General features: G+C 43.2%; 1 protein-coding gene across 1 annotated transcript; it reads left to right on the top strand.

Moving 5' to 3' along the window:
- The first annotated feature begins 642 nt into the window (after nt 1–642).
- MYOM3 (myomesin 3) lies at nt 643–22454 on the top strand. The gene is made up of 36 exons (XM_027661455.1): nt 643–814; nt 955–1029; nt 1679–1838; nt 2099–2256; nt 3239–3334; nt 3977–4065; nt 4676–4720; nt 4933–5073; nt 5640–5801; nt 6053–6194; nt 6287–6486; nt 6774–6827; nt 7136–7263; nt 7844–8027; nt 8747–8921; nt 9514–9635; nt 10294–10481; nt 10635–10761; nt 11303–11481; nt 11558–11672; nt 12137–12293; nt 12587–12696; nt 13189–13233; nt 13353–13489; nt 14921–15065; nt 16037–16096; nt 16835–16902; nt 17190–17300; nt 18047–18134; nt 18767–18805; nt 19258–19363; nt 20110–20273; nt 20854–20890; nt 21003–21025; nt 21116–21171; nt 21868–22454. The coding sequence occupies exons 1-36, from the start codon at nt 708–710 to the stop codon at nt 22162–22164; spliced, it is 4290 nt and encodes a 1429-aa protein (XP_027517256.1). The 5' UTR covers nt 643–707; the 3' UTR covers nt 22165–22454.
- The last annotated feature ends 900 nt before the right edge of the window (nt 22455–23354 follow it).

Here is a 23354-nt window from a genome sequence, read left to right as displayed (position 1 = left end):
CCCTGCCCATGGCAGGGGGGTGGAATGAGATGGGCTTTAAGGTCCCTTCCAGCCCAAACCATTCCATGATTCCATGATTTCTGCACAGCAGCCTGTGTGCTTGGCTCAGCAGCATTGCCTTATCTAATCCCTGGCACATCCAGGCAGGGTCAGGTGTGATCACAGCCTGGGGGTCACAGGCTCTTTGCCATCACAGCTACCACTGCAATATAGTTTCCAGCCTGAAAATCTGCTTATTTTCTAAACTTTTCTTCCACATCTCACTATCTGATGTTCCATATCTTATTTTGCCCCTAATCTTTCATGTCCCTCTGGTCTCCCTCTCACGATGCTCCTCATTTGCCTGCCTGCTATATTGGGGGTCTGATCTAATGGAACTCCCTGGGAGGATATCCACCAGATTTAGAGCACAAGATCAGTCCTGGGGAAACAAATCCATCCACAACGTGCTGCCTACTGACTGTTCTGTTACAGCTTCAGCTGCCTTGAAGGACTTCATTTCCATTTTTCACAGAAGCACAAACCTCTCTCATAGTGTGAAAGTCAGCAAATGGTGTCATGTGAACTTTCACTCACAGCCCCTGAACGTCAAAGCAAAGCAAGGACTTAATTACAACTCTGGGGTGTTCTGTTGAGGTGCCTTATTTGAAAAACCACTTTATGTTTTATTCTATTCCAGCTAAAAAGTTCATTTCTGACTTCCCAACATGGGAACCCGAACCTTCTTCCACCACAGAGAGGAGGAGCAGAAGGAGGAGAGGAAACACAGCTTGCAAATGACCTCCACAACCAGGAAGAAAAAGTTCAAAACCAGGTGAGCCCCAGAGCTGGGGACAGGTCAAGTCATCTGGGCCCAGACAGGACTTTCTACACATTCACAGGTTTGCTGAGTTTTGAGTTTATGAACTCATGGAATCTTGTCTGGGTTCTTTTACATGTGTCTGCCTCTGGAAGTGAGGAAGAAGAGACTTTCAGCCTTTCAGAGCTGTCGATAGCAGCTGCCCTTGCCTTGACCTCCGAACCACCAAAGTAAGTCAGGAATCATGGTAACTCAAACATAACCACTCTAAGGGTCACAGTTTCCAATTTATTTTGTTTGGAAGCAAAAAGAGCAGGTTCAGTTGAAAGGTTCTTCCTTTAAAAACACCAGATCTCAACTAAAATGCAGGAAATGAAATGACAGTGCCTTGGCACCTGTGATAATGAGGAATATTGCCCTGCTCACAAGCAGAGGACTAAGAGAAACTAGATTTCAAAAGAATAAGTGGAAAATAACAGTCAGATTAATAAATTAATGGTAGCAGATGGGACTCTCCCTTTTTCCTAGAAAATCTTGGCATTGATCCTGCTGTCCATCTTTCTGTGATGGCTGAACAACCAACATCCCTTCTCCCTTCAATCCATCTCCCAGCTTCATGCCTGGCATTAAAAGTGGTCAAAAAGTGGGTCCCTGTCTTGTGCCATGGAAGTTTATTCTCTTCAGGGAGTGCTGCTGGTTCCTGTGAGGGATAACTGTCCAACATTCATACCCACACTGCAAGCAGCTGGTGTTTCTGTCCTTACCACTGCTGGTTTAACCAAAAATATGTGCTATAAACAACAGCAAAAAAACCCCACCAAACCAAAATAAAAAACATTATCCTGACTTCTGATGGCTTTTTACCATCCTGTGTTCCAGGGACCACAAGATAAGAAGGGAAGCTGACATCCTAGAGCTGGAACAGAGGGGGCAAAAGAGGATTCGGTTTGGGAATGACATGGAACATTTCGAGGAGGAGGTGATCCGGACCTGCAGGCTGCTGCGCGTGAGAGCCGACCGGAAAGCCCTGAGGAGGAAGGTCAGCTCAGACACCTCTACTGGTAACAGAAGTGCCAACAGGATTAACATTACAGCCAGTAGTAGCACCCTGGAGAGGATCCTGAACCTCAGCAGGTGTTAGGACAACCTCAGAATCGCTCAAACCAAGGACAAGGCCTTGTGCTCCTGGCACTGAGGCATTATCATACACTCTTTTTGTAAGGGAATTTGTGCAACAAGGGAATTGTGCAATAACAGAATCCCTTTCCGTCACCTTTATGTGGTGTCTCCTTGTCACAGGCTGTGGAAAAGGCACGTGTGGAGAAGGAATACATTGAGCTGCGCTCAGGGAGACCCCCCATGTTCTGGATCCCCCTCAGAGCACACGCAGTGTGGGAGAGGATGGATGTGAAGTTGGCCTGTACCGTCCTGGGCTCTCCACCACCGCAGGTCACTTGGTAGGTCAGTCCCAGCAACGACCCCTGTGGGCACAGTCTGTGCATTCCAGGGAGCAGCCAGAGGAATAACATCCATGTCCTGTCAGAGAGAAGGAAGGGGGACCTTCAGAGGTCACAGAAAACACTCTCAGTTCTCCAGCTCCACTGTAAGGACATTGAGTACTGGAAGCAGTGGACAGTCCAATGGGGCTCCTTCTGGGATTGTTATTCATGTAGATGTATTTCCCTGCTCCCTTGGTGTTGTCCTCTGTCCTGCAGGCAAACTTGGGATTTAAGTCTCATAAACCAGGATCTATCTTCAGCACTAAACCACCTCACACATACACACCTTCAAGGCCTGGCTGCCCTGGACACCATGAAAGTTTTAGCATTAAACTGCTGTTGCTTCTACACTTCATAAAATACAACACAACTCTCACATTTATTCACTTTGCATATTTGCCGACCTCAGGGAAGGAGTGTTAAGTTCTGGGCCTGACTGCAGCACACACTGTAGCAGAGAGATGGAAATAGATGAAAGATCACCTCAGAAAACAATTTGATCAGTTTGTCAAAGTGATCGACCCTTCCTCCCCTGGAAGGTTTAAGTAGGCAAACATTTGGATTACTAATGACTTTGCAGGCAGGGAGCTCCCCATGTCCTGTGTCCCTCCAGAAGGGCCTCTTTGAATTATTCAAAGAGCAAAGAGAATATGATCCTCCCACAGATCCCCGAGGAACACAAAGAAGAGGCATCTGCAAACTCCCTCCCACGACCTGCAGAGCAGGGAATGAATGTTAAGCCAAGGCCACGCTGCCTCAGGCAGCCACCAGCATCCCTAGGAAAGGGGCAAGCAGGATTAGGGAGGGGATCTAGGTCAGCTGCAAGGCTGTTTTGGATTGAAGTGGGAGACCTGTAAAAGAGGGAATTGTGTCCACTCCTCTTTTCTGCTGTGTTTGACACAGGTAATTTCCTAATAGCACGTTGTTTGTGTTCAACTAGGTTTAAAAACGGAGTCCCCATCGATCCCCGCCTGGCCCCAGCAGGAAAATACAAGATAAAAAACAAATTTGGGATGCTGACCCTGCACATCAGCAGGTAATCTGTGTGCCCTTGCCTGAGCTGTTTTTTTTTTTTTTTCAGTTGAATAAGACCTGCTCTGCCAAAACTCCCATTTTGTGTATGATAAACCATAAAAGGTAATTCTTCTGGAATCTGACCTTGCCTGACTTCAGGGCACTGTCTTTGAGCTAAACCTGTGCCAATCTCAACAGCAGTTCATAAAACAGCAGCTCATTTAAAAAATCCTAAAAAAAAAAAATAAAATTTAGAGCCTTAATTTATTTCTCCTCCTCTTTTTAGGCATCACCAACATTTTCTCCTTCAGGGTAAGGCCACACACATGAAGTGCTTCACAAACAGACACAGCAATGTGATTTAGGATGGATCAGTGTGATCAGAAAGACATCAGTTCAACTCTGTGAATTATAATGTGATAGACACATGCATATCCTCAGTGGAATCAAGTGTTCCACAGGTCTTTTGGGTATGGAGAGAAAAAATTGGCCACAAAGTATCAGAAATTCTTGTAATCGAAAGGAAAAGCAGCTTCTGGATGAAAAGCAAATCTCTCCTTTTAGTTTCTGGGATTAACGGGGAACCCCTAGGAATCTGTCCTGTGAAATATGAACAATAACTGAAAGCTAAAAAGGAGGGGAAATGTGATTGGTTTTTTTTCAGATGCTCCATGGAAGATTCTGCTGAATACAGTGTGGAAGTAAAGAACCAGCACGGAGAGGCTTATTCATTTGCTACAGTGCTGGTCAGGAGTAAGTACAAAATATGTTCCTTTGGCTTTAAACTTTCAAATTCTATAGAATCTTCAAAATATTTTCATATATTATATTTTCACTCTGGAAAAAAAAGCACTGTTAATGGGAGAAGAGAATACCTCTCACCTGTTAGTGAGGAGAAAGCACAACTGGCTAAAATAATCTAGGCTGCCACTGATATATATGCACATGGCTGATAGAACAGCTTCTCTTTCTCAGTCACTTCTGGACTCAGCCAAAATCTTTCAGATTCCACACGGACACAGCTGTCCCTGGGTTAAAATTGAACTAAATTTAGGCTTTTTTTTTTTTCTTCTGGACTGCTATGAAACAGCCACACAGTTAAATACACAACAGGCACATGAGCATCCAGAGCAGTATTGCTCACACTGCTACAGCCATGGGAACAATCCCCTCTGCAGACACATCCCCAGTTGTTTGTGAAGGGCATCAGCTGTCAAATGAATTACAGTTTTACCTCTTTGAAGGTTCACACTAAGGGCTGCTTCAAAGGAAAAACAGTTTGCTGAGCATCACTGGACATTTTTGAGGAGAAGATAAACACTGGTACAAGATTTGCTAAAAGTATTTTCTTCTTGTCTTATAGAATACTATGGAAAGGAGTCAGGATTTGATTCAGAAATATACAAAAGTGAGTAAATCATTGATGTTATTGTTATTTATTTTTATAAATAGCAACTGAAGCAACTTGATTCTTGTTTTCCTGAGCCAGAGCTTTTCCCATGACTGCATGTGCAAAATGCAAGCCAAGGTAACACTCTAAATGTATGACAATAAAAACACTACAGGGAGGAAAGCTCTGGAGGCCTCTTTATCTTGCTGACTTTCACTCTTATTCCACAGGATCCCTTATGGCCAGAGAGGCAGATTTTGCTTTTCCACTGAAACCCTTATTTGCAAGAGAAAAGGAGTCTTTCACCCTCTCCTGTTACTTCTCTTCTGATTTACTTGACCACCAACGAGACATCACCTGGTTCAGAGATGGTTTGTAGGCAACACCTAAGTTTATATGTATTTACCTCTAAGAATACACCACTGGAATTTGTAGCTGTGATTGAATGTTCACAGAAAAGAATCAAAATTCAGGATTCCTGAGCTGCTCTCAGCTCTCCTCAAGATACAGATGCCACTATTTAATTTCTATCTTTTGCCCACTTGTAAAAGATGATACCACTAAAATGTTTTGGAGGTAAGGACATTCCTGCCCACAGGAATAATTTAAAAGCTTTAGTCCTATTCAGAGAAAGCACCAAGTGGAAAAACTTTTGTTATGCTCAGCTGGCAATCAGGGATTTCCATCTTGGCCACACTGGTGATCTTTGTCTGCTGTTAAGTTTTGGAAAGCAGGAACAATGCAGTAAGACTTCTCTTGCCATTCCAGCAGCAAAGTTGGATCAGTCCATGACTATAACTTGGAGGCACAACAGTAACATCAGGAATGTCTTACAGACTCTCATCTCGCTCTTTTGTGGGTTTTGCTGCTTTTTTTTATGCCACTCCTAACCAGCCACTCCAGGTGAAGTTCCTGTCCCTCTTCTCATGCTCCACAGGTGAGTTGCTGCAGAATTCCCAACGTCAGGAGCTGAAGTACCAGGACCAGGAGGCTTCTCTGACGGTGCCGTGTGCCCACAAAGAGGACGAGGGATTCTACACCATCCGTGTCCCCTCCCTGGATGGGTACAAGGAACAGACCACTTATGTGTTTGTTAGAGGTACATGCAGAGAATAAAACCTCCTTCCATGATACCTTGGCATGAAGGACTTCCCAACCTCACACACAAGGAAATAGCTCCCAATGCTGTGTGTGGATGCAGTTATTGAAATGACCAAATCTTATTTTCGGTAGTGATTTAGAAAACAAGGCTTGCATTACTGGGCTGTAGGTCCTGAGACACTTAAAATTAAGCTACTGAATGAAAATTTTGGAACAGAAAGTAACCACCATCCCTTGGTGTTTCCACAGATGCTGCAGCAGAAACTCCTGGTGCTCCTGGATCCCCACTCAGTGTGAAATGTCATGATGTGAACAAAGACTGCTTGATTGTCTCCTGGGTAGCACCCAGTGATGATGGAGGAAGTCCAGTCCTGGGGTACCTTATTGAAAGGTCTGTAAGTTAATCACCTTTGAGCTAAAAAAGCTTGTTATTTTGTTGGGAAAATACCCTGAAGGAACTCCCTGGGCTGTGTTTCGTTCCAGGTGTGTTGCTGGGTCAGAGGATTGGGTCCCCTGCAATGCCCAGCCTGTGAAAACCTGCAGGTGCCCTGTCCTGGGCCTTGCTGAGGGACAGACGTACCAGTTCCGAGTAAAGGCTGTCAATAAAGTGGGCATCAGTCACCCCTCAAAAGCCAGTGATCCAGTTACAACATGTGACCCCAGCAGGGACAGGAGAGTGACAGGTTTGTACAAAATTAGGAAAAATTTCTCCTCAAGGACAGAGGGAGGCTGCAGCTATAACTGAAGGCAGTTTGTCCAAGTTCTCCCCATTCTCACAAACACCATTGGAACACTGTGCCTTCACTGAACCCACCTTGGGACTATTCTGGGCAGAAAAACAACAAAACACCATTGTATGTGACATGAAAGGTATATAATTAGGCATATAACAAATGCCACAGTCCTGGGTTCTGCCTCTCTTCCCAGCATCTCCTGTGAGTGGATAACATTGCCCTGTTTGACATTACAGTTATTCCGTACGACGAAGGCAGGACGATAGAAATCTCCAAGGATGACCTGGAAGGTAAGTTCCAATTTCCCCTGAGCCTTTTTCTAAGAGAGGAATGATTGTTCTGCAACAAGGAGATCTGTGAAAACATGACTGGAGAAAAGACACTTTGGAAGATAACCATAATAAGCTGCACAAGGAGCAGAACTATCCCAAAGAGCACAGCCTTTCATCATAATCTTGCTTTGCCTCTGTGTCCCCAGAGGGTTTGTCTCCTCCTGTATATTGATGAATCTTAATTTCTAGTGGGAAAACAGCAGCCTTTGTAAAAGAACTTTATTTTCCTGCTACATTATCACTAAAGCCTTTCTGCCTTCCCATAGGACACATTAAAGTTCCACTGCCACCCACCAATGTTCATGCAAGTGAGGTCAGAGAAGATTATGTGGCTTTGGCCTGGGATGAACCAGATCCAAGAGGCAGAGAGCCCCTGAATTATTATGTGGAAAAGGTAAGAAAATAACATCACATAGAAGGGGAACTGCAGAGCAGAACCATTCCTTCCTCAGGTGGGTTGTGGCACTGGAGAACCACAGCCTCAAAAGTGGCTGGTTCAGCCTCCCTCCAGCTCCTCAGGGCACCTCATCCTGACTCTGACACCCACTCCAGGACTAAGAGTTAACAGAAAATAAACTTTTACACTGCAGAAGAGTGGCAGAATTTTAACAGGAAGGACCCTTCCTGCCCCAAAGGGTGGAAAAGCTGTGAAAAACTGCACAGTCCTTCACTTTCCTGTTCCCCACTAATCATTTTGCTGGTTAATTAGTATCTTCTCCCAGTCTCCTCTCATACACACTCATTTCTCACCTGCTGCACCACTTCTCCTGCAAAGGGGCCCTCTGTTGCCATGGGAGAAAAGTTTGGGTATATCAACAAGATATCTGTGATTTATGGGTTTGATTTGTGGTTTTATTTGGTTGGTTGGGGTTTTTTTTCACTACTTTCCTACAAAGATCAGCTTTGTTATCTGTCTGGGGGGGTTGTGCCTGAGTTACAACACAAGTTGTAAATCATCACCTTTTTCATTACAGTCGATTGTGGGCAGCAACTCCTGGCAAATGGTTAATCTGGACATGCCAGTTAATTCCCCAAGATTTGCACTCTTTGATCTTGTTAAAGGCAAATCTTACCGTTTCCGTGTGCGATCCGTTAACAAGTATGGAATCAGTGAGCCATCCCTGCCCAGCGAGCCTCTGACTGCTGGAGCAAAACTGGGTAATTATTTCATTACTCTGCTCTGAAAATAACGTGGGGGTTCCCCTGCCCTCCCCTTCCTTTAAACTTCACGGTCTGTGATTACACAGCAGTTGCTTTGATATAAGGAAATCTCTCAAAGCCTTAAATCCTCGTTTAATTACTTTGCAGTTGGTGAGTGCAGTGTAAATCTAACCAAGCAGCGGGGGGGGAATTACATTTAATAAAATAGAAACAGTTGAAGCCTGTGTTTAATCCAAGTATGCTTCCAGCAGGGTGGGAGGGAGGTGACACAGATCAGTGTGGAAGCATGACACGAGGCTGCAGCAGCATGTTTTGGGGGGTTCAGGCAGGAGGCAGAGGAAGAGGAGACGTGGCAAACCCAGACATAAACCCAGAGTCTGTAGACTGGGATAATGTCCATGGCATTTTGCTCTAATTTCATACAGTCACAAACTGGTTTGGGTTGGAAGGGACCTTAAAGCTCATGTCATTCCACCCCCTGCCATGGGCAGGGACACCTTCCACTAGCCCAGGTTGCTCCAAGCCCTGTCCAGCCTGGCCTTGGACACTTCCAGGGATGGGGCAGCCACAGCTTCTCTGGGCAACAATTTGAAAATGGTGCTCTGGAAAAGGTGAATAAATCAAACAGGCCAACTCAGAACGTTTTGGTGTTTTTTTTAAATTATAGGTTTTAAACTTCCCTATTTTTCTTTTTATTTTTTTTTCTCTCTTTTTAGCTCCTCTGCCTCCACCGTCTCAGGTTTTAGCTTTCAGAGACACCAAGACATCTGTTGTTCTGCAGTGGGATAAGCCAAAGGATGGTCTGGAGCCCCTTGGGTATTACATCTACTGCAGGGAGACTGGGACAGAGGAGTGGCAAACTGTCAATAACAAGCCTGTGACATGCAATGAGTGAGTTCAGCTCTTCTCCTCCACTGAGAGATGACAGGGCCCAACCTGGATTCTTCTGTTTCTGGCTGGAGTCATATTTCAGATAAAAAAAGACCTTCCTTCACTCCCCCCACACAGACTCGCCCACACACAAACACCACGTCCTCCTTGAGAAATCAGGGTTGCTCAAAGCCTCACTTTTATACCCAGAGCCAGGCTGACAGCAAAGTCTGTGTGTTCTTCTCAGACTGTGCAGGTACACACACCTTGGGGCACCAGTAGAACCACATTCCATTTTTTTGCTTGTTTTCCAGTAGAGTAAGTTGGCATCACTCATATGTAGGATGTAGAGTCCCTCTCTCGCTGTGGGGGTCACATAAAGTCCATTAAAAACTCCTGTTTATTCCCCTGACAATTCCAGCCAGCAGAGTGATTCCTGTCCACCTGTTCCATACCCACTGTCTGATTTATTGGGTGACACTTTGATATGTAATGGCAAATAATGATTTTTGTAAGAACAAAGCCTTATTAATAATGTGTTGCTGTCTGTTCTAAGCACTGTTTACTTTTACTTTGCACAGTCAAACACAAACATATTAATTTACTCTCCCAGATTTACTGTTCCCGGGCTGCAGCCTGGAAAAGAATATGTCTTTTGTGTGAAATCTGTCAGTGAGGCAGGACTGAGTGAGAGCTCCCCAGAAACAGATCCCATCGTTGTCAGGCCAGCGATCGGTGAGTGGTGACACACCCCTGCACAAACACACCAAAATTAAACCCCTCAACCCCCCATCTATCATACATATCTATTACTGCATGTAATGGTGATAATGTTTGAGAAGTAAAGCAACAGAGAATTGATTTTTCTTGTGCCCTGCAGCTTCTGCCATCGACTACACCTGGCACAGGTGGGCAGAGTGAGTTAAGTAGCATTTTGACTTAGCAGTGTGTTACATTTCCAGTATTAACTTGGCTCTGCTACAGGTGACCATTTTAAGAGCTCAATTATGCTGTGTCTTGAAATCAGCATTGGGAATTTCTCAGGGCAATTACAAAGTCCTACTGACCACATCAGCCAGGATCCTCCATGTTCCTCATTTTATTGATCCCCTGCTTTCACCTCCTCTGTCACACAATCCATAAAGCAACACGGGAGAAGCATCCCGAGACACAGCTGTGCCTTTTGCTGTGGCTTCCAAATGAGAACCAGGTCATCTTCAAACCCTTTTACACTGCAAAAGTGGTATTTAGGGAGCCTTCACACAAACAGAATCACGTGAGCACACTGAGATTTCCTCAGCACATTTCCTCTTAACACTTGGACTACGCTTCTTTTCCCAACCCCTGTATCCCAACCCTGCACTGAACAATTCCCTGTTTTCTCTTTGCTCAGCTTGCCCATCGGCCCCACACGGGTTTGTCCTTCTGCACTGTGGGAAGACCAACATGACCATCGGCTGGAAAGCCCCGAAGCGCAAAGGAGGAACAAAGATCCTGGGTTATTTCCTAGACCAGCACGACAGCTCCGAGCTGGACTGGCATGGAGTGAACATCCAGCCAATTCCTCGGCGAGTTTGCACGGTATTCCTCTCAGCTGGGACCCTGTGCTGCTCCAAGCACAGCTGTACCAAGGGCTGAGCTGCCTTTCCTCTAGTCCCAGCCTAGGAGCCTCCTCTGACCCTCCCCAGAGCAGCAGGGCTGCACTGACCACGTTTTGCCCTCCTGCACCCCAAGGTCAGCGGCCTGGAGGAAGGTCACCTGTACGAATTCTGTGCCTGTGCCATGAACATGGCTGGAGTTGGGGAAGTGTCTGAGCCCAGCGACCTGTTCAGGTGTGAGGAGTGGACGATGCCAGAACCAGGTACCTCTCATGTACACCACTGTCATCATGAATGGCAGAGTGTTCTGAGTTGGAAGGGACCCACAAGGATCATCGAGTCCAACTCTTAAGTGAATGGCCCCTACAAATCATCTACAAAAATGTCACTAGGTGTATTAGTTATCTCCTCACTCTTCCATGAATCCAAGGGGCTTCTGAACACTACAGATCTGTGTAAAGGTTCCTGCCAGCACAGGAAAGCACACAAACACTTCCAGGGATGTCCCAGTTCAGAGTATTATTTCTGCACTACACAGATACAGCACCCAGGTATTTTTAACAATATTGCTTCCAGAGAATGAACAATCTGGATCTAAAATCCTAATTCCTTTGTCTATTACACCATAGCAAAGAACATTAAAGCAGCTGGTTTATGCTTTTCTTTTTTTTCTAGAGCCTACCCCTAATGACCACAGAAGGCATCTCCTAGTCACTTGTTACCTTAAAACCCTTTCTGACCCCAACCCCAAAGTGCACCCAGCTGCAGTTTTGAATGTTGGACATCTTTCCTTTGTCTGCACAGGCCCCCCTTATGATGTGAGGTGCAGTGAAGTGAGAGACTCATCCCTGCAGCTCCATTGGGAAGCACCACTGTACACGGGAGCAGGTCCAGTTACAGGGTATCATGTGGACATGTGTGAAGAAGGCTCCGAGGAATGGAAACGGATAAATAAACAACCCGTAGCCACAACCCACATGAAGGTCTGTACACACTCTGAGTATCCAAGTGCTGCTTCTCAGTTGGTCTCACATTAATTCCTGACAATGTTTCCTGCAGGTTTCAGACCTGGACACAGGGAAATGCTATATTTTCCGAGTAAGAGCACTGAACAAGGCTGGAATTGGACCCCCTTCGCTCCCCTCGGATCCTGTGGTGGCCAAAACCAAACCTGGTATGAAACTAAAAGTGATGAGGTTGTGTGAGTCTGTGGGTAGAATGATGATTCCAGTGAAAAACTGCCTTATGATGCACCAGCTATTTGTTTCAGAGCAAGAAAGACCCCCAGTCAAAATAAAGATTAGCAAATCAAGCTGCCCAAATTGATTTACTCAAACTGTACATTTTGTGGTTTGTTTGGGGTTTTTTTGTTTTTGTTTTGGTTTGGTTTTGGTTTTTTTGTGGTTTTTGTTTGTTTGTTTTTGGTTTGGTGTGGTTTGGTTTTTTGTGGGGGTTTTTTTAGTTTTTGTTTGTTTGTTTTTGGGGGTTTTTTGTTTGTTTTTTTGGTGGGGTTTTTTGGTTTGTTTTTTTTGTTTGTTTGGGGTTTTTTGTTTGGTTTGGTTTGGTTGTTTTTTCAGTTAGATGTGCAGAAGCTCAGCCCTGATCTGCTTTGGTAAGGAATGTTTTTTGCTCACACAGGCACAAATGAAATTGAACTTGGGGTCGACGAAGAGGGTTTCATTTATATGGCTTTTGAAGCTCCTGAAAAGAATGAATCCTCTGAATTTATCTGGTCAAAGGACTACGAAGGACCACCAGATCCTGACAGAGTTGAGTTTGAAGAGAAAGGCAATAGGTGAGTATGTAAAGCACACTGAGAAAACTAATTGGGGACTGTTGAATAAAGAACACATTAAACACTAAGAAAAACATGAAGCCAAATGTTTCCCTCTCCTTTCCCTGATTCCCAGCTCCGGTGTCCATGAAATGCACTGTTCAGTGCAACCTGCAGGTCAGCAGGTGTCATTTATAAATGCCAAATAATTCTCTATTTCATGTTCTGGGTGTATCAAATGTATTGCATTCTGTTAGAGGAGGCATGTTTTTTGAGGAAAATATAATTTTTATTATTGTTCTTTTTACTTCTAGATCTAAGCTTATACTGAAAGAGCCCTCAGAAAAAGATCTGGGTGTCTATTCAGTGGAGGTCACGGATGTAGATGACGATATCTCTGCCAGCTGCACTCTAACAAAAGAAGGTAAACCCTAATAATTACCAACAACAAAAACCTAGTATGCCCTAATTTTCTAATATTAGATGTCTAGAGGAAAGTTTCTTGTAGAGGAATAGTAAGTGACTAATGTCACTTAATGATGGTGGCATCATTAGAAAGATGTTTCCCATTCCTTGAAGTCTCAAGGGCAGTTTCTTTTACAGTGCCCCAAGGAAAGATTCCATGCTTCCAACTCGACTGGAAAGTCATTTTTCCATCACAGTTCAGGTTTCACACACAGCTACACTATCACAGTGATTTAAAACTTCTTTAACACGCTCCTTGAATTGATACAACCAACATTTTATTCAGACACAACTAAGAATTATTTTCATAACCTTCTCTAGTCCTTCCCATTATCAAGTATTTTCTTTGTTCTTGGCACAGTTCATTAGCAAATTAAATTAAATGGATACAATTAATTTGTTTTGGCCTAGTTGTATGTATCCAAATGACTTTTTATTCTTTGCATTTCAGATCTGGACAAGCTACTGAAACGAAGCCACGAAATCAGGAACCCACGTAAGTTGAAGCAGTAAAACACCACATCCACGTGTACAGACTGGGAAAGGGGAACCCTGGCTGAGCCAAATCCTGTGGTTTGCCTGTGATTCCCCTCAGTGGTTCTCTTTGTTTGGCAGTGATCAAGCTGATATCTGGCTGGAACATTGATGTTCTGGAGAAAGGAGAAGTGAGGCTGTGGCTGCAGGTGGAGAAGCTGTCCCCGAACGCTGAGCTGCACCTCATCTTCAATGACAAGGAGCTCAAAAGCACCCCAGTAGGTTTTATCTGGATTTAATTCTGACTTCTCCTGTATAGGGAGATAGAGCAAGTGGGTACATTCCCAGTTTTCTAAATTCCCATCTGATATTTTGTGCCTAAACAGAAAGGCAACTGCCTGATTCTCAAGCTGTGCAGTCCCAGCTGTGAGGCTGCAGCTCTCACACAGTCACAGACAGGACAATATTCCTCAGCAATATTCCTCTGACAACCTGCCACTTCCCTTTGATAAAGGAGTTTTCTGACAGTAAACCTGAGCCACGTGTAATTCATGGGATGCTCCAAATGCACCCGTGCAGGATGCAGAGCTCTGTCCTGGGTGACCACACTCGACCCATTTCAGTGGATGCTAAAGAAATTCCATCTCTTGGAATAGGATATTTTTCTTCTGCTTTCCCAAGCCAAGCTGAAGCTTTCCACCCTGTCCATTTAAACTAAATACAGACAAATCTCATGAATCCTAGAAGCAGATGGAAGTGATTTATTTGCCAGTGTGGGGCACTGGAAATAGCCCTGCCTGGTGTGTTACAGTGTGCTCCGACCTCCTGAGACACCCAGAAAAATGCTCAGGCCTCCTCCTTGTCTTCCCATATCAAGTTAATATTATAACATTTGAAAAGTATTTGGAATGACAGGACCAGAGGGGAGAACAGTTGAGAATGAAGCACAGTATAAATCAGCAGCCTGTCAGTTCAGTGCAGAGTGGCAATGCCAAGATAAGAAACAGAGCCCAGGGAACAAAGGAGCAGCCCAAAGCAGTTCAGAGCTGTCAGTGCCGGGTTGGGGGGTTTAAAACAACACCTAACAAGTTTATCTAAGGCTTTGTCTCTTCTAAGAACTGTCGCTTCCCCACTGGAGGGCTGACATGTTTACAGACAATTAAAAGTGTTTGTCAGGCTCTTTGTAAGGACAATATTTGCTCGGAGCAAACAAGGCAGTGAGGCAGAATGATGATATTTATGTTCGAGCATCTGGCGCTTTCGGGGTGTATCTGGAGGAGGTTCAGCAGCACCTGCAGGAGGGTGGAAATGTTACTCATCACGGCCAAATATGCAATTACCTGTCACAGATTTTAATTAGTGCAACACTTCTATGATACTAAAAATCTCAGAGATTCTAGTGAGCTGAAAGGTGCATAACATCCAAGAAGGATATGTGTTTTTAACAAAAACTTTGTCCCTGAGGAAGTGTCTGCTGGAAGCAATTCTACCATTCCTACATATATAAATAATAGCTGAATCCCACAGGATGGAATAGCAGAGGGCACTGGCTTCATTATCCTGTAAGAAGAGGGAAATTTATAAAGATACAGATACAAAATGACTGGAAAGGTGTTGTAGAAGATGCTGTGCCAGGATCTGACCTTGGAGCAGTGGAAACGATCCTGTGGAAAAACTCTTCAGTTTATCACATTTTCTTTGTTTTACAGACACATAAGATAAACTTTGTCAAGGAGAAAGGTCTCGTAGAACTGATAATCCAGGATTTCTGTGCAGATGATAAAGGGATGTACACAGCCCAGCTGCAGGATGGGAAAGCCAAGAACCAATTCACCCTAGTTCTTGTGGATGAATGTAAGTGGAAATTCGGGATCAAATATAGACTGCCATGCCCAGTGGAAACTTTGTGAGGCACTTGAGGCCCCAAAGTATTTCCAGCAGTTACAATGGCACACTGGGAATGGGGAGAGCAAATACTTATTTTAGCACACATTTAAAGTCCAGGAATCATTTAGGAAATTACCTGAATTTCTCTTTCACAAAAATTGAAGCTTTTGATCTTATAAATAGAATCCCTGATGACAAAAACAGTGGAATGCTTAGTTATTTTTTTCAGATGTTTCACATATTACCTTGCTACAGCAAACAGTGACTTGGCAGCCAACTGTGTGATGTGTTATTTAGTACATGTTTATCTCAGGACAGGATCAGGTTGAAAATTCAGTGTATTCAACAGCTGGGTGATTCCATTGCACTGAATGCAACCAAGAGACCAGTGTCAACTGCACCCCAGGACAAGGCCAGGCAGCAAAGCAACATGAAATATGCAGCACAGAGAGCCTTTTAAAATGAATTAAAAATAGAAAGGAACAAGATTGCCATTCAAATCCTTCCCCTTCCTGTCTCTAGTTTCAGTTCTTGCATTTTGCTTTCGAGTGACCTAAAGCTTCCAAAGTTTTTGAATGGAAAATGTCTATAAAATGGCAAGTCTAGTTGACTCCTGGAGAGAAACAGGCAGTTCCCCAGAGTGATTCAGCACATGCTACATTCAGGACACAAAATAAATTTGAGGAGTTGTGTTCTGAAAGTGCCCATTTATCTTTGCTGACAATGAACGAGGCAGAGAAGCTGTGGTTGTCCAAGTCTAGAAAAATTCTGTGCTCTCTGCCTTCTGTGGTTTCTTGCTTTTTAAATGTTATTATTTCTGGGGGGGTTTAAGCTTTTTGTAAGCTCAAGACACCTCCTTCATTTGCTAAAGCACCTTTTGGGAGCAGCAATTTCTAACAATGGGGGGTTTGTTGATTTTGTCCATTGCTGTTCTGTAGGTTTTGCTAAAGTTGCAGAAGAGGCTGATGCAAAACGGAGGGAATGGAAGAAAAAGCAGGGTGAGATAAACCAGAGGTTCATCACTTGCCAGAATTGTGTCAAAAGGATGGCAAAACCCAAGCAAAGTTATTTCACTGAGTGCTCTAAATATTTTTCTTTATCATCTTTTTAAACACATTATTTAAGCTGATTACCACACTAGGATAATACTCCTTATTTTCAGATACTTTGCCCTGCCCTTAAAAATCAAAATAATTTATTTGAATAACTTTAGCCAAACTACCCAGAATTCTTAGTATGGATCTGCTGGATCAGTGCTGTAACATTTTTGAATTCTGAAAACTGTCCAGTCTATATGTAATGATGAATAACATGAAAAAAAGGTAATTAAGATCCACTTACTTTCCCTGGAGAAAACAGGATTCTCTAGATAAATTTATAAAGATCCATGCATTCCACTTTCATTTTATCCCCCGTTTTATATTCATGAATAAGGAAGTTCCTACAACAAATTCAGAGGGAAAAACTACTAAACTGGAAAGAGTACTCCCTTCTCGTGAGGGGTAAAAATATTCACTTAATAACGACTGTGATTACACATTAGACTACAGGTCCGGTTTCCTGGCTTGAGTTGCTTCGTATAGGATGAAAGTGCATCTCCCAATTTCCCCTCCCTATTCCAGAGCATTCCCTCCAGCGGCACTGCAGGAATTCAGCACTAGGGGGAAGCATTTCTGCGGGTATCACCAGAGAGCTGCGGAAACGCATCGCCAAAGATGGTTTATTTTCTTTTCTAGGTCCACATTTTATAGAGAACTTGAGCTGGAGGGTGACAGAGAGCTGTGAGGTGCTCCTGACCTGCAAGGTACACAGAACCTGGGATGTAACTGCCCCGGCTGAATTCCTTCAGCATTCAATTTTAGGTGTGAATTTTAAGAGGATAGGAAGTCTTCATCCAAATGCTTTGTTGCCAACCAATGAAAGTAAGGGGATGTTATATTTTGGGCAGGAATTTTAATAAAGAAGGGGGGGTTTCTAAGATTCTGGAGCAATTCTCTAATTGTAAGTAGTGCTTCCTATTAGAAGGCCATCCAGGAATTGAGGATTAAAATGCATTTGGGATCCTGACATCTAAATGTTGACTTCAAACAGGCAACAAACCTGAGGAAGGACACCAAGTTCCAGTGGTTCTTCAAGCAGAAAGCACGAGCAGGTGGTGTGTTTGACCCACAGACTGGGATAGGAACTCTACATATTACAAAGGTGAAAACCATAAAACAACTCAGAGGCTTTGGTGATCACATGAAAATGCAAAAAAAAAAATATGGGTTGATCTTATTAATATTCCACGTTTTTTGGGTAGAGGAGAAAACTTCTAATGTTGTAGTTTAATGACTCTGGATTTTAGTGGAAGGTGTCCCTGCCTGTGGCAGGGGTTTGGAACTAAAGGATCTTTAAGGTCCCTTCCAACCCAAACCAGTCTCTGATTTTATGATTCTAATAAGAAATAAGATGTTTTTAACAGTGAGTAGCTGTTAAAAGTTTAACACACCCTGAGAGGCTAAAAAGAACCTGAGGGCTTTTCTGATCAGCCCTGGCTGCCTATCCTGGAGATGAACTTTAGTGCCATTGAAAAAAGAGTCACTGAGCTCGTTACAGAATGAACCGAATGCAATTTTATGGTTTAACCTATGGAGAAGGCCAGAGAAGCTGCCATAACCCCCCTTGTAATCTGAACTGCCTCAGAGAAGGTGCAGCTGAACAAAGGGAGCTTGGTGGTGCAGGGGGAGCTTCAGTGCAGTCTCTGTGTGGCTCCTTCGAATCTTGTTTGGGTTTGATTTTACATCTGAACTTCAAACAGCCAAATCATCACCAGAAAACAAGAAAATATCAGCTTTCTCCCCTCTTCCCAACCCTGTTTCAATGATATGGGAAATTCCTTTTGGGAGGGGTGTTGTTTGGTTTTGGGGTTTGTTTCTTTTTAAAGATATTACCCATGTGTTTGGTAGGTAACCAAAGCAGACGAAGGCCAGTACAAAGCAGTTGTTTCAGATGAGCGAGGAGAGGACTACACCCAACTGGATCTCACAAAAGGAGGTAAGAGAACCTTGTATCACACAATAATACACACTCACAGCCCTGCCTAGGATTAATTTTTGGATTTAAAACCAAATTTCATCACTTTCCAAGACATTGTTAATTACCACAGTACTTTTTATAGAGATTAAAACCTGCATTAAAAATTCACTGGTGGAATTTAAAGGGTTTCCTGCTCTACATCATAATGTCATTTACATCTGCAGTCATTTCTCAAGTTTGGACTGCACTATAAATTCTGTCAAGCACCACAGTTAAAAGCTCAGGAATTTTTCAGTCACTTCAACTCAGCATCAATCAGAAGATTCTGCTTCCCGAGATTAAATCCTACCCCGACATCTGGAATCCATCATTTAAACCTGACACATAAATCTCCTTTCTGGGAGGCAGTTGGTTGCACATGTTGAATGTTAAGGAAGATAGGAGCAGCTAAATTTGGTAAGAAATGCCCAGCATCTAAAAATACATGAACCAGTGGCAAAAACTCCATTCCCAGTGAGCTCTGCAACAGAAGAAGACAACAAGTAACCAATGGATATAAAACATCCTAAACACAGTGAAATAAAGTTGGTAGATCAGATGTGATTTGATAAATACTGTATTTATAGACATTTAAATCTTTTGTCTTCCAGCCTTTGAAGAGCTTCTCAAGGAGCTGTGCAGGATCAGTGGTATGTCATCAGTAATAACAGAAGGGGAGAAAAAGGGGATGTCCCAGTCACAGCAAACTGTTCTGGAGCTGCCCCTGGGTTTGGATCAAGTAAAACACCACCCATTCTCCTTCAGTGTGAGGAGGATGGTCAGTAAACAAATCCAGGGACTTAAAACCCCCTGCATTTACAAATTAACTCTGTGCTGGCACCTGCTCCTTGTCCCAGCACTGCTCTGGGAATTTGGCCAAGCTGTGCTACTTCTATGACATGTGTAGCCCAGACCCGTGTCTCTCTCTACAAGAGACACGTTTTTCTACAGCTCCTGAAAGCCCCAGGGTCTCCAAGAGGCAGAATTCCACCCTGCTCTCAGCTAGCCACGTTCTCCACAGCGAAATGTTAACGTGTTCCTTGGGATTTTGTTGGTGTGACGTTTAAAACTGTGCGTTCTTGAAAGTCCTCCTCAATTTCAGCTCTTTCTGCTACCCCTCTGAAAATCCAGCCCACTGAGGAAGGCATCAAAATCTACACTGATGTGAAGTATTTCACAGACTACATGAAAACAACCTGGTATCACAAGTGAGTCCCAAAAAAAACATTTGCAAAGCTCTTCTGGAATTCTGTTTCTTGTAACTGTTTATCCAAAATTAAACAGCTGGGCCCATTTAAGGCAACTGTAGATTTGTCTGAGTAAGGGCTGAAAACCACAATTCACTCTCATCCTGCAACATGTCTTGGAATTCCAGAATGAGCAGTCTTGTTATCTTAGCACTGAAGAAATATTTGTAAGTGATTATCTTTACTAGAATAATAATGATGCCCTTACAACACTGCTCAGTTACAGCCTCCTTGGTTACAGACAGGGTTTTTTTCCAAACACTTTATTACTACACTTTTCCTAAACCACTCTATTCCCCCGCTCTGAATAACAAATATTCCCAAACACTATAAAATTCTTCCCAAACACTGGCTAATTTAGCCTCATCATGTCTTCATAAATAGAGAAATGGTGTTTTATTAGACACCACCTTCACACATATATAAGGAGGCCAATTTTTAATAATGTTTAAGGGCTAAAGTCTTACAAATATTCAACATGTAAATGCTATTTAATCTCCTAAATAAGGTCTTTTTTAAGTTTGTAAAGCTTTGGCAAACTGCCTAAAATCCCATGCCCCATGGGATTTTCACAAGTGACTAAGTACAAAACTCTCCCTGAAGTGAATCCTGACTCCCACACTTCCAACCAGCACAGGTCTAAAAAAAGTTAATGCTCTAATTTATCCAGCTCTACTAAATACTAATGAAGTGATGTGTTTATTTAGGGATAAACAACTAGAAAGCCGTGACAGGATGAAAGCTGGGAGCACCATGAATCGGATCTGGCTCCACATCCTGAACCCCACGGAGGCTGATAAGGGAAAATACACCCTGGAGTTATTTGATGGGAACAAGTCCCACAAACTGTCAACAGACCTGTCTGGGCAAGGTGAGCTGAGCCAAACCATCCCAGGAATGAGAAATACCTGAGCTGCTTTCCAAGAGTCCTCCAAAGCTAGGGCAGGGATTCCTCTCTCCTTTGTCTGGGCTGGAGCGGCAGTGCCGTGACAGCACGTGGTGGAATTTTGGGGTAAGAAGGACAGGGAAGTGCCCACAGAAGCCAGGGAAGCACGAGAGGAAGGGAAGTGGTCAGGACTGAAGCCTTTAAAGAGCCTTGTCACAGTGGAAGGCACTGCTGGGGAAGGGATGAGCAGAGGGGCAGATGCCCCTGGGATGTGTCCGATTCCGTTGGCCAGCAGAGCTTACAGGTGGAACCCTGGAAAAGAGATCTTGCAGGTTTACAAACACTTTTCCAAACTGTTGGAGATTTTTTTCCCCCCTCTGAACTTCTCTTTGGAAAGGTCCCACTTATTTCAACAGTATAGAAATAGAGCCATATTTCTCTAAGGCAGGCATAGACACCATCTATTACATTTATCTATGTAATCCCAACACTGAGGCATTATGTTAAATTTATTGAGTTAAACAAAACAAAGAGCAACTTTCCCTAAACCCTTTCATTCTTGCAGCCTTTGAAGACGCCCTGGCTGAGCACAGAAGGCTAAAGTAAGTTCCTGCCTAAATGTTTTCACAGCTAAATCTATTTTGAGTGCCATACTCTAAACTGAGAATATAATGGCTAATAAATAAAACCACAATCATTTTCTCTCACTTGCAGGGAAGCAGCAATAGCAGAAAAGCGTAAGTAAATTAATTTCTTTCCTTCAGTTAAACAAAGCCAAGTGGTTTGCTGATAAGAAAAACTAAAAGGTCGTATTTGTTCACTGCCAGGTCGTGCCAGAGTTGTTCAAGGTCTGCCAGATGTTGCCACCATCATGGAGGATAAGGTAATATTGAGTAACTTTGGTAATTGGCCCTTGCACAGACACAGAAGAATCACTGATGGGGAGGAAAACTGCTGGGTTTCCCCTCCTGTACATTCCCAGCAGCTTTTCTGAGCTCCTGCATTTGCCGGGGTGGGAATTGGGAACCCCCCCAGCTCATTTTCATTGTCTCCCCATTTCATAGGATTAGACTTTTAAGGCCTTTAAGTGCTGGACCTGATTTTCCCATCATACCAACTCCCTGTTTACATTTCTGAGTCACATTCCCCTTTACACAGGCAGAACAAAAAACCCTGTGCAATAACTGTGCAAATTCATCATGTGCCTATTTAAGTGTGACTTTACAGCATAAGAAGCTGTAAAAAGGCAGTAGCACAAATATAAGTCAGGCCCACTGGATTCAGGCAGGTTTATCCTGATTATACCAGAAGATACCAGAAAAAGGAGTGGCAGTCTGGGAATGTCACCTGTGGAAAACGGGAGGATTGATTTTTATTTTTCTTAATTTCTTTTTGTTATTTAAAAGATGTGTGGATGTGGCTTTTGGGGGCGTGGTTCAGCGGTGACCTTGGCAGTGCTGGGTTAAGGGTTGGACTCAATGGTCTTATTTCCAACCTAAATGATTGGGATTCTATGAACTGAATTCCCTTGCACATTTATAACTTCATAGTCTGTCTCTGCTCTCTTGTTTTACAACAGACCCTGTGTTTAACTTGCTGTGTTTCTGGAGATCCCTACCCAGAAATCACTTGGTTCAAAAACGAGAAGGTGATTGTGTTCAAGGACCGATACAAGATGGATGTGAAGGGTTCAGTGGTCACAATCACCATAGAGAAAGTCTGCAATGAAGACACAGGAAAATACAGCATTTATGTCAAGAATAAATATGGGTCTGAAACGGGGCAGGTCACTATCAGTGTCTATAAACACGGAGAGATCCCGATAGGAACGGAGCAGGAAGTCCCAGCTGGGATCATGATGCAAAAGCCTAAATGAATTAGTTAATTATGTCCCCTTGAATTTAGCAGGAATTTAACTCCTTTGGATTCCTTTCAGTGTCTCTGCCCTAAAATTCAGGCTCGTGTCTCTATGTTTGTCTTAGAAATATTTCAGTGGTTTTATTTTGGTAGTTGAACTCCGTGTGGGAAATACCAGAGGATTCACACGTGAGAACCAGGCTTTTGGTGGAGGTTTTTTGTATTAAATCACTATGTGTTATGGATTTTCTTGTAGCTGACAAATGCTAATGTGTGTGTTATTAAACTTCAACCCTTGGTGACATCTCAGCACTGCTGTTGAGTATATCCATGATGAAATCAGTCAGTGTATGTGGGGGGGAAGTCAGGACACACTCCACACATAAAAACAGCCTTATTCCCTAGCACTACTTCATCCTTGCTACTCAGGGATTCTATCCTGTAAATGTAACTATAAAACTGGCTCTCTGTGTGTGAATTTTCTTTAAAACTTACTAAAAGGGAGGTTGAGAATTTCTAAGAAGAAGTTCAGTGTTGGTTTTCTATTTAAATAGAAGAATTACTGACAGCTACGAACTCAGAGAGGTCACCCACCCCTGGGATACAGGCTCTGTTTGAATTGAGCAATATAAATGCAAGACACATAATCTACTGAATGCCTTCCAAAATCAACAGCCACACCTGCACAGACAGCAAGGAATATCATTTGAGGGCTGTAATGAGTGAGAATTCCTGGTGCAGCTGGTGAGAAGAAAAAATAACACATCATGTTTACTTCCTGCATTCACTCTCCAAGCAATGTTCCATGTTTTATTTTACCTTTTGTCTTCCATGTACACGGTGCTTATTGAAAAACAGCAATAATGAACTGAATTTAATTCAGATTTAGATGCACATTACTGACATCTACTGGATAAAGTCATAACTGATGTCCCACTCTAACATGATTTTCCCTGATCTCAAGCAATGGGAGACCCACAATTTTGGAAGAAATAGCTGTGGATTTTATTAATTCACTATTCACCATTTAAGGTTCAAGAGAATATTGTGATAATTAGGAAGTTCCTGCAGTACAGCAGTAATTACCTCAGCCTATCGTAAATTATGGCATTTTATCTGAAGAATTCTGTTCAAAACACAGTAAAATGTATAAAAGAGAGAAGCTGTGAGCTAAAAAAATACAAATGAAGCTATGCAACACTTTCCAAC

The sequence above is a fragment of the Corapipo altera genome, unplaced genomic scaffold, assembly GCF_003945725.1.
Source record: "Corapipo altera isolate COAL_440 unplaced genomic scaffold, ASM394572v1 201, whole genome shotgun sequence".
Taxonomy (NCBI): domain Eukaryota; kingdom Metazoa; phylum Chordata; class Aves; order Passeriformes; family Pipridae; genus Corapipo; species Corapipo altera.
This window is presented reverse-complemented; position numbering and strand designations above follow the sequence as displayed.